Source organism: Diuraphis noxia, unplaced genomic scaffold (assembly GCF_037042655.1).
Source record: "Diuraphis noxia isolate RWA-SAM2 unplaced genomic scaffold, SU_Dnox_SAM2 contig0003, whole genome shotgun sequence".
Classification (NCBI taxonomy): Eukaryota; Metazoa; Arthropoda; class Insecta; order Hemiptera; family Aphididae; genus Diuraphis; species Diuraphis noxia.
The window spans coordinates 16540113-16552731 of NW_028301713.1; the positions used below are offsets into that span (position 1 = coordinate 16540113).

Here is a 12619-nt window from a genome sequence, read left to right on the forward strand (position 1 = left end):
AAAAAAAAGCAAATGCTTTAAGTCCCGAGCCTTAGTCATAATATATATATACAGAACTTAAATAATAATTGCTATTATGTAATAACTTTGAGAGATTTCATCGCCACAAATTTTTCAACAATTTGTGAAAAATCCAATGATCTTAGTAAGTCAATTTCGATGCTTAACAGTGCAAGGCCTGATAGTTAATTTATCGAGGTGATTGGAAAATATATTTTTCCAGCTGTGCTATCAATAAATATAAAATACGATAAAATCCTAGTAATGTTGTTAATCAATCCTAATTCGTTTTTAAAAATTTAAATCCGTCTTGTACTTTATTTTGTACAATTCTCAAACCAATAAGGGCGACTCGTGGGGTTCATAAAAGTCGGAGCAAAAAAATTTAAATATTTCCCCTTTATCTATTATCATAGTTTACCATCTTTAACTTCTGTTGGTAATTAATTTAACCCAATTCTTTTATTATGTATTAAATTATTTTCCCTTTTTATTTCTTTATTATCGTTTAATTCTAGATTCTAGATCAACTATGTTAATACTTTTAGATTCTGAACGGAGTGATGGATGTATTGATTTTATAATGATGTGTGTTTTTTTTTTCCAAAATAATTTTATCTTTCAAATTTAAAATTTCATCATCAATATTTTCATTTAAATTATTTGGGTTTCTTCCTCTATTATCGTTTGCCATCACTTATTATTACGAGTAGAGTAGGTAATACACAAAATTATAAAACAAAATTAACTCAAGTAAATTATACCTAATACACGACATAAATATAACTTTTAGGTAATTAAATTGCAATTTGTAGGGGTTTGAGAGTTGTACAAAATTGTACAAAATAAAGTACATAATACTGTTTGATTACAATTCATGATTTCGAAAGTACGGGTGCTGGGGTAACGCAGCTGAGATAATCACGTACCTAACCCTTTCAAGCGATTATTGTAAATAACAATATAAATTTGTCAACTTGGAATAAAAAAGTTCTAACTCTTGAATTTTGAAGAAAAAAAATAATACGATATATTATAACAGCGAATGATTGAAATGCACGCGTCTCGCGCTGTTGGCCTTGAATTAGATGCGAGATAGTTAGAGAATAAAACGATTTCATTCATAAAAAAAAAAAATATGTAAAGCTATTTTGATTTTAAAAATGTAAGAAATGAAAAATCTCTGTAATAAAATGTATGAATTATTGTTATTAATTATTTGTGATAGAATGAAACATTTTTTTAAACAAAATCGTTAAAATAAATAGGGTAGGTAACAGAATTGTACCTAATTGTAAAACTTGTAAAAGTTAGTTTTCGAATTATCTTTATAAATTGTGTTTCTTATAGATTCGATTATGGTTTTAATTAATGAATCGGATGACGAGTTGTTGCATAATTTTACATCTATTTTCGACAAAAAAATGTGTAGGTTTTTGATTGAAGCTTAGAAAAATAAAAAATGAGACAGATCTATTTTCATCCCGTGCTGGCGTATTGCTTAGGTCGACGATTAAAATTCGTAACATTTTGATGAGTTTTCGAGTTTATCATCTGTCACGCGACTGTTCAAAAACAATAAACATATAATTTACTTAAAATACGTATATATATATCGTATATCATATATACCTATTACGTTCCGTGACCCATAAAATGTTTATTAAAGTCTAAGTAGATTGAAACAATGTAAGTAGAGTACCAGCTGTAGGTATAGATGGGTAAATGCAATTACGTACATAGGTACACCACACATGACCGGTTTGTAGTGCGTAGCAGTCTGATTAGCAAATACTAAGAAATTGATACCTACTTAAAAAAATGCTATAACCATAAACGTATAATTATAATAATATATATAGGTATTATATTTATGCTTTCTTTCACATACCAATTTATTTATTATTTTTTTTTTTTTCGGAACATTTTTTTCTAAGTTATTGTAGATAGGTATTATGAATAGATATAAGACGCGTTCTGGTCTCGAAACAAAGACAACTGACGACCGGCACCGTTTGTAATGATTTGTATTTGATTTTCGCAATATAATATTATTCACCTATGTTGTTAAGATCGATCAACGCAACATGCGTCACGACGGATTAACATAGTATTATATCGTATAAAAATTAGAAGTACCTATATAGCGTGATTGTTATAATAATTATGTTTATCGAGCTTACACGTATATAGGAGAGGTACCAGTATAAGTACCTATTTCTAACGATACATTGACTGTAATTTTATTACTAGTATCTATACGACTATACCTGCCAATAAAAAATGATTACATAATCGTTACACTCTAAATAGTCTAACGAAATTACACACAGTATGTGAGTATGTCGTCGATTTGTTGATATCAGAAGAGTGGAAAGCATTTAAGTAGTGTCTGCACCTTAATCCGAGATAGATGCGAAACCACAGTCGCAAAACATAACATTTTTATAGGTCGATATTTTACCAGATTTTACCATACATTATTATATTGTTATGCTCGGCACTCTATACTATTGTAGAGGTGCGCATAAATATCGATGCACTTCGACGGAATTTGTATAAGCTCTCTGTCCAGCGAGAGAACGCGCCGATTCTGCGTATCCCTCCGTGTCACACTCCTATTGAAACCAGTTCCACTACGGCAGGTTGTTGCGTGGGGAACCAATTTTGGTCGGTGCGCCGCGCCTTCTCTCGCTGGACAGAGTATAGTAATATTATCATCTGCGTTGTATTTACCATAGTTTGTATTGTTTGTAAATATTATGCAGTTGAGCCAATAGTCAATCGAATTTCTTTATTACGGCTGCCCCTTCCACCTTTCACTGATTTGCATAGGCATTGATCTACCCCCGCTGAATTGCATTGACACAATCTAAACATTATATTATATATTTTAATATTTACTATCCTAACAATAATTCTAATTGATTGATCGTTTTTACGTGTAATTATTAAATAAAATTCTATCCCACCATTTTGTAATTCCTAAGTTTATTCATACTTCGTTCGCTGCTGTTCTATATGTATACGTATCGTATATATCATACCCATGTCCACGTTTTTTGACTCTGATCGAAGGTTTTTATGTTATTATGTGCTGAACTGAGATGTCATTGAGTCTTGACAATTATTAATTCAAACTATATATTTCATACAAGCAACGATTAAAGGTATACGATCATCGTATTTAAATAAACATTAGCAAGAGTTTAGTGTACGTGAACATATTATTAGGATTATTAAGTGCACAACACATTATATTATATCTTTTTTATCAACAGTCAGAGCAAATAACTGAACGACGTGGTTGAAAGTTGATGCGATCGTCAATTGCTGTTTATCATAATGTATAATAATGTAACAAGTAGATTTTTTTGTGTGCCTATACTCTTATTACAAAATAATAAAATATATCAATAACAAATTCGTGTCATATAGTAATCATGATGGCTTATTGATATTTAATTTGAATAATGTAAAGTTTTATATAATGTTAAAGAATTAATATGAATAGATACAAAAAAGTTAGGTAATACAACGACGTTTTGAATATAATATAACACGCGATGCCTTCATACAATTATACTTTCCCATTCACAAGTCAGACATTTAAATTATTCACTGATAGCTGGTTGTTTTGTTCTACCAATGATGTCGTATGATTTTAGGTTGTTTCGGTGTTGTCAATACGTTCAGTATTTCAATAGCCATGGTAATTGGTAATGCACGATTGTAATAATAAATAACTTATGCCGGCGGTAATAACACTTATGACGGTACGACGAGATGTGTTCATTCTAGCCTAATCATGGGTGGGTGGCCGAGAATAACAAACATTTTAAATTACGCGGTTATAACGACGGCACCTTTGCACGGTAATGATGACGGTATTATGTGTTATACGACGACGGTGAGATTTGTGATAACGACGACGCGATATTAAAAAAAAGCGCGGGCGATACCGGTTTTGGAGGATCTAGGCCGAATGACTGCTCACTCTTTAGCCTTCCTTTAGAAAAGGTGGCCGAAAGGAGTGATCAACACTAGTCACTAGTCAGCTACCTATCCGCTCAGACTCGGAGTCGCGGAAGGACGGCGATTCTCGGATCGTATAAAAACAGAAATATACGGAAAATACAAAAATATATTCTTATAAGTATATAACTGATGACCAATTATTGGCAATTACATTACGTACAGAGTATCTATGTTGTATAAAATGTATAAGTATCGGGGATTAAATCAAAGTAGCATGCTATTATAGACACATTGTCTTTTTTAATGAAAATATTATGGAATCTCATAAATAATATATATTTGGGTATATTGAAAAAATATCTATACCTATAGGAGCGTGCCACGTTAGTTCCTAAGTTTCCTTTGTTAGGAATAAAGTAAAACATTTTGTTTTCATTGTTGAGTTTATGTTTTTATGGCAATAAACAATGCGTTACGAAAGTCAGCCTCGCAAGAATCGGTTAAAAAAAGTTGTACCCAAAACTATATTATGTTAAGCAATTTATTTCAATAAGGTGATTTAGTACTGCGCTGCATATCGCATACGTGATAAATAGAGCGCGGATTTATATGCATTAAAAATCAATGGAATATGCGCTAAAAAATCTTAAATATGCATAAATATATGCACTAAAATGTTAAAATATGCATGGAAAATAAAAAAATTTATTTTTGGAACATTTAATTAATAGGTACAATATATTATAAATAAAAATTATTGAACAATACTAAAAACGCTTTCAGGTAGCTTTAATCTATATACAGGGTGATTCAAAATTTATTTTACAGTCATTTTATCATATAAATATTCAAAATAGTGAAAAATGTAGGATACAAAAGTTTTTTTATTTAAAAACATCTATTATGATTCCACAAATGAATAAATGTTTACAAAATTTTAGAGGGGTTTTGAGAGGTCATCTTTAAAAATTCAAATGGAAGCCTATACTTTTTTTGCAATCTTAATGTAAAGTATTTTTTTAAATACATTTTAGAGATTAAACAACATTAATTAATGCAAAACTCTATGCTTGAGAGCTATTCAAAATTTTTAGAAATTGCATTTTCAATTTTTAACCACACGACGCGCGCCGACACGTAGCTAAGCTAATGGTTCGCTTATCAGTTATCACGTCATAATGTTTCCGTCATAATGCTTCCGCGCACCAGTAGGTATAAGAGATTATAATATACCTGTTGTATGTTATCCGAAATTCTAATAATACATTTTGATGTTTGTAGTGTGTTTAACGTTTTACCTTCATAATGATACTAATACTATCATAGTCTTATACCACGAACATAAAATAGTTTTATACCATTTTCTATATCACTATCACATTCAAACCCATAGATAATAGGTATATTAATTAATCTATTTACTAATAAGTAATAATATCATCATGCACAAATGCTGAAATGCACAACTGCTGAATTATTCAAGCTCAAGAGTCAAGACAAATTTGTCAGAAATTTAATTTTGGAAGTTTGGAGTTGGATGTTGCATGATTTGAATGTATTTTATGCGTGTTAAACTGTTTTTATTGTGCTAAAATTATTACTGTGCGTCTGAATTTATGTCATATATTATTAAGGTGAAAACTAGGACTTGGATTTGTATCTAAGTAGAGAATAAGAAATTATCTGAATGACAGGTGTTGAACACGTTTCAAAAGGTTCTAAATATATGCAATTACTAATTATTTGCCAAGGTTCATACAACATTTTTGCAAAAACTTTTTTTATACTAATTTATAAAATATATGTACCTACCTAATTGATTTGCATGTGAATACATTAATATAAACATGGCTGTTTAATTTTTAGTGATGATTCGTTATAGGTAGATACTTCACTTCAACCTAAAGATATATACATCATATTATACATATAGCCCATTGAATTATTATAATAAATATAGTATCATAATTGTTATCAATGTACCTATTATTGATAATATTATTGTTCTAAAAACATAACAATTTTGTATTTTTGAATTCAGATACTTGTAATACTTCTACATATATTTTACTATTTAAATTTTATATACATATGTGTAGTTATATAATTTAGGGATATTGAAAGGTACCTACATAAAATCAATTATCCGAGTCAGTTATGATAATTTATTGATAACATATGGAAATATATTTGATTATTTTTTGTTTCTTATTATTTTATTACATATTATATTTATAAGAATATTAGGTATATCCATAGCCAATCAGTTATTTAAACATAATTTTCATGTTTTTGTGCATTTTATTTGCAATTCACCAAGATACAAATTCGTATAATCATTCCAAAAATACTTGTATTTTATTCATATTTTTCAATAATTTATCAATGGATTAAGTACCTATTGCAGTGGCGTATTTTGGGTGATTTATCGGGGGGTGTCAACATTTATTGAACCTCACAAACAAAATTTTTTGGGTCAAAGGTTTTTTTTTTATTTTTATTATTAATAGAATCAAGTCCGCGGCTACTTTGGCCATTGGACGAACATTATATTTACAAAATTAAACATAGTAATACATTTTTATGTAGAGATACAATATATAAAGGAGAGAAAACAATGAAACATTACGTTAACTTATTGTATTAAATTTTGTTAAGAAGTCCTGTGATGCGGAGAAATTTCAGGGTAGTTGTGAGATTGCTCTGCTCGGGACTGAGTAATTCGGAGAGCTGGTCCGGAAGGTTCAAATCTCTCCTTGCTTTTTCGTAGCATCGGCAATCCGTGAGGAGGTGTTTAACGGTAAGAGGGGAGCCACAGTTGGTACAATCAGGAGGTTCTCCCCTCTTCATGAGGTGTTGATGGGTTATATGGGTATGTCCAATCCTGAGGCGAGTAATAACTGTTTGGTGTTTCCTGGATATGTTTGCAGGGAACGGCCAAGGGTATGTGGTTCTTTTGATTTCATGTAATTTGGTTGTCTGTTCTGCCCATTTTTTTTCCTATTGGCCATGCACATCTTTAGCAATGATTCTCTTAACGTCTTGGTATGTAAAATCCAAGGACGTGAAAGAGTTATTGGCTAGGTGGGCGAGTTTGGCGGCCTTGTCAGCGAGTTCATTGCCTTCGATATTACAATGGCCGGGGATCCACATGTAGGAAATTTGTTTACCAGAAAGAGTAGCGGTGGAATGTGCATTGTGGATTTTTTTTGGTATGTCAGTTGGTTTCCATTGGTTCTGGATACTCGTGAGAGTAGAAAGTGAGTCACTTAGAATAATGATCTGATCAGCTTCAACTTTATGCGTTGCACATTCGATGGCTTTGTGAATGGCTAGTGCTTAGGCGGTGTAAATAGAGCACTTGTTTGATAGTTTCCATTGCATTTGTGTATCCCCATAAATGATAGCCATTCCGACACGATTTACCATGACCGATGCGTCCGTGTATATGAATGCGTGTTGCAGTTTAGATGACAGTATTTCCATGAATAGATTTATGTAGTGAGTGGTGCTTGTAGATTTCTTGGGAAGTTGGTGAAGGCCCAGGTTGATGTTCATCGAAATGAGCCATGGTGGGGAGATGTTCATTTCAGTTGTCAGAATGTTGTCTAGATCGTATTTTTTGCATATGTCGAAAATGTGTTTGGGGGAGGAGTGGAAACCTTGGGGGGCGCGGGCCATTCTTTCTGCGATTTTGAGTGTTCGTTCTGACAATATGATACCCTAAGGTGGAATGCCAGCAATGCTAAGGATGCTACTAATGGGGCTTGATCGGAAAGCACCTATGGATAGTCGGACCCCCTCGTTGTGTACCGATTCAAGCATTCTGAGGTGAGTGGGTTTGGCGGTAGATATTAGAGGGGCTCCGTAGTCTATTTTGGAAAGGATAAGTGATTTGTGGAACTTTAGTAGTATTTGTGTTTGTGCTCCCCATGCTGTGTGAGATAGTGTTTTGATTAAATTAATTCTTGAAAGACAAGATTTTTTTATTTGTTGTATATGTAGGGGCACCATGTAGCTTTAGAGTCGAAGATTACCCCGAGGATTTTAACTCGAGTTTGATTTATGATGATGTGATTGCCCATTTGTATTGATGACTTTTCTTTTTTGGTTGATGAGTATTAGGCTGGTTTTATTCGGCGCAAAACGAAAGCCAGATATTTTGGACCAAGATACGAGTTTGTTGGTTGAGTCTTGTAGCAACTGTTGGATAGTGTTGCTACCGGTGCTTCGGCATATGATATTGAAGTCATTGGCGTATAATAGGGGAATTTTGGGGTTGAGTATTCCTTCGGAAATGTCATTGAATAGCGTCACTGAAATGGTAGATCCTTGGGGTACGCCATTCTCTTGAGTAAATATATCAGATAGGGCGTTGGAAGTTTGAATAGTTATTTACTAATGTAAAAAGACATTGAATTAATTTTTTAACAAATTAATATGTTAAGAATTGACAAGAAGTTTTACATTTGATAAAAATAGTATACTATAACATAAGTGACATCACTAATGTCCAATATATTAGGACTTTTTTTTAAATGTTGGGGGGTGTCAAGACATGGAGGACAACCCCCGCCCTACCAAAATACGCCACTGATCTATTGTTTATCTCAAGTGAAAATATTTTAAAGGTATTCTAACATTTATAACTTTGCTTAAAAAACCAATATGTACTGAAAATTGTAGTCATTTTAAATATAATTATTACTTTTTAATTTAATGAAATCTAAAAAATCATCTTTTAATTGTGTTACTAAATGCACTTTCAATTTATTTAATCGATGTAAAAAAGAGTCATACATAGTGACCTACAAAAAGTATGTTATAGGATATTAAACTATTCATTTTATACACATTAACTTTTAGATTCTGAACGAAGTGATGAATGTATTGATTTTACAATGATGTGTATATTTTTTGTGTCTGTGTACAGCATAACTAGTCGAAATAATGCTTCAATTTCAAGCTTTGGGAGTGGTTTCCGATGTAAAAGTGAATATCCTTGGTGCATTATAGAGGTAAAAAGTAAACATTTTCCAACAGTTTTCAAAAAAATTGAGAAAAAAAAAGCGGGTAAGTCGTGGATGTCGCTCTTCTGTACAGTAGATTACTGTAATGAGTGTAATGGATGGGATTAAATTTGAATGCAATGATAGGTATCATTGTACACGAAAAACGATTCAGAACGGAGATGATTTGTCAGTCTAGGATATATTATATTTAAATATTGTCATATTATATTCTATTTTGAAACAAATATTTTATTTTTTAATTAAGACGCATTTTGCATAAGGCATGGTTAATCAATTAGTGTAGTTATCATGTAGTAATCATATTCATAATACCTTTTATTATCATAGATATACGAATACCTGGTTTGAGGATAAATCGTTATTATTACGCGATTTCATAAAAATTTAAAATTCAAACGCTCAAAACATTTTTCCCATAATGACGCTTCAAATTTTCTCTATAGCTATTTGAAGCAAAACTTATAGAAAACTTGGTGTTAAATTTTATAACTTTAGATATAAATACAAACAATATTATGAATTTTGAACTACAAAATAATTTGCAAATATTCATGGTTTTGACGAATTTTTGTCAATATTTGAAATTCAAATGCTAATAAAAATTTAATTTGAATTTCCGGTGGACATTTTTTTTGTGATAAAGATTGACAAATTTGTAAGGAATCTTGTATTAAATTTTCAAAGCTTATATTTAAAAAGAAAATTTTTTATGAGTTTCTAGCTTATAATAATTTGCGAATTTTCGTAATTTTTACGTATTTAGACAAAATTTGAACTTTAAATGCTTATAAAAAAAAAAAATGTGACTATAGATTTCTTGATTTTTCAACTGCTATCGTAAAAATATTTTGGGAGCCTTGTATTAAATTTTCAAATCTTAGGTTTAAAAGGAAAATTTTTATGAATTTATAGAATAAAATAATGCGAATTTTCGTGATTTTTACGTATGTTGTCAAAATTAAAATTTGAATGCATGTAAAAAAAAAATGTGGCTATATATTTCTTTTATTTTTCAACTGCTATTGCAAAACTATATTATGAGCCTTGTATTAAATTCTCAAATCTTAGAATTAAAAACAAAAACTTTTATGAATTTCGATCTAAGATAATTTTAAAATTGCCGTAATTTTTACGTATAGTCAATATTTGAAATTCAAATGCTAATAAAAAAAAAATCGTGCCTATGTATTTTTGTAATTTTTTAATCACTTTATGATAACTTATGAGGAACTTTGTATTCAATTTTCAAGTATTTTGATTGGGCCAAAAAAAATTTATCGACACTTTAAAAAAAATATTTTCAGAAAAATTGAAAATTTCAGTTGTTTATAAATACCTCAAAAAAAGTCAAAATATTTTGAAAATTAAATCATGTAAAGAAAATGTCAATCTAAATAAATGGTAAAATTTTTCGTGTATCTATGACTAATACTTTTTGAATAATAACAAATGTTTAAAATCGTTTGAGGATAAATCGTTATCGTTACACTATTTCGTAAAAATTTAAAATTTAAACGCACTTAAAATTTTTCCTATAATGATGCATCGAGTTTTCTCTATAGCTACTTGAAGGAAAAGTTATGGAAAACTTAGATTTGTATTTTTAATCCTTAGTTATAAACGCAAAAAATTTTTTGATTTTTAAACTTCAAAATTACTTGCAAATTTTCGCATTTTCGACAGATTTCGTAAAATTTTGAACTGTAAACGCTTATTAAAAAAAATTGTGACCTACGATTTTTAATCTTTTTTAGCTACAATAAGAACATCTCATGAGGAACCGTGTATTAAATTCTCAAGTTTTTTTGGTCGTTCAACATTTTTTACCGACACTTCAAAAAAAAATTCTCAAAAAAATCGAAAATTTCAGTGGTCTATAAATAACTCAAAAAAAGTTTGAAATCGAAGCATTATTTCGACTAGTTATGCTGTACACAGACACAAAAATACACACATCATTGTAAAATCAATACATACATCACTTCATTCAGAATCTAAAATGACAGAAAAACGGGAATTTTTACGCAAAACCAGTTTTCGACCAAATCGATTTTTTTATATGGTTGTAATTCAAAAACTAATCAATATAAATACTTGAAATTTTCACTAAATTTTTATGTTAGTGATATCTATATACAGTTTAATTTTCAAACATTTTTGACTTTTTTTGAGTTATTTATAGACCACTGAAATTTTTTTGAGAATTTTTTTTTAAGTGTCGGTAAAAAAATGTTGGACAACCAAAAAAACATGAAAATTTTGTTGTAATTCAAAAATTAATCATTGTAAACACTTGAAATTTTTTTTGGTTTGCAATTAATTTGCAAAATATTGACATAGTTTTGGAATGGATCGGACAAAGTCGGGGGGCTGGCAAAAAAACTTGAAAAAAACGCCAAAAATAAAATATCGATTTACAAATTCTAAAAACCAATTTGCAATTATTTGCAATTAATTTGCAAAATATTGATATAGTTTTGGAATCGATTGGACAAAGTCGGGGGGCCAACTTTCAATACATGTGGTTTCCGATGTAAAAGTGAATATCCTTGGTGCATTATATAGGTCAAAAGTAAACATTTTCAAACAGTTTTCAAAAAAATCGAGAAAAACAAAAAAAAAAAATGACAGAAAAACAGGAATTTTTACGCAAAATCAGTTTTCGACCAAATCGATTTTTTTATATGGTTGTAATTCAAAAACTAATCACTTTAAATACTTGAAATTTTCACCAAATGTTTATGTTTGTGTTATCTATATAGAGTTTAATTTTCAAAAATTCATTTATATTTATGGACCACTGAAATTTTCAATTTTTTTGAGAATTTTTATTTGAAGTGTCGGTAAAAAGATGTTGGACGACCAAATAATTTAAAACAAGGTTCCTTATGAGATGTTCTGATTGTAGCTAAAAAAAATTAAAAATCGTTATTCACAATTTTTTTTATAATTGTTTATAGTTCAAATTTTTACGAAATCTGTCGAAAAATTTTGAAGTTGAAAAATCATAAAAATGTTTGTGTTTATAACTAAGGATTAAAAATACAACAATAAGTTGTCCATAAGTTTTGCTTCAAATAGCTATAGAGAAAATTTGAAGCGTCATTATAGGAAAAATGTTTTGAGCGTTTGAGTTCTAAATTTTTATGAAATCTCGTAACGAAAACGATTTATCCTCAAACCAGGTATATTGATTAACCATGCTTATGCAAAATGTGTCTTAATTGAAAAATAAAATATTTGTTTCAAAATAGAATATATGACAATATTTAAATATAATATATCCTAGACTGACAAATCATCTCCGTTCAGAATCGTTTTTCGTATACAATTATACCTACCTATCATTGCATTCAGATTTAACCTCATCCATTACAGTAACCTACCGTACAGCAGAGCGACATCCACGACTTACCCGCTTTTTTTTTTAATTCAATATATTTTATAATAACAAAAATCGAGTATTATTATCGCAATTGTTTTAAATATTAAAACTGTTTGGTTTTAAATACCTGTTTTTAGTTTCGACAGTACGAGTATATTTATTATAATTGGTATAATAACTATTACCTACATTTCAAGTGTTTTATAATTGCATCAACCAAAAG

The 12619-nt window shown here is 29.8% G+C and overlaps 1 protein-coding gene across 2 annotated transcripts in view; it reads right to left on the reverse strand.

Moving 5' to 3' along the window:
* Positions 1-12619, reverse strand: part of LOC107171127 (cationic amino acid transporter 3-like) — a 42423-nt gene that overhangs the window by 17077 nt on the left and 12727 nt on the right. Inside the window, exon 2 of one of the 2 annotated variants that reach the window (XM_089223308.1) lies at positions 2737-2872. The exons of the other annotated variant lie outside the window; for it this stretch is intronic. Within the exon in view, the coding sequence (XP_089079434.1) occupies positions 2737-2739 (3 nt within the window). The 5' untranslated portion in view covers positions 2740-2872. The remainder of the gene's footprint in view (positions 1-2736; positions 2873-12619) is intronic. 2 annotated transcript variants of the gene reach the window in all.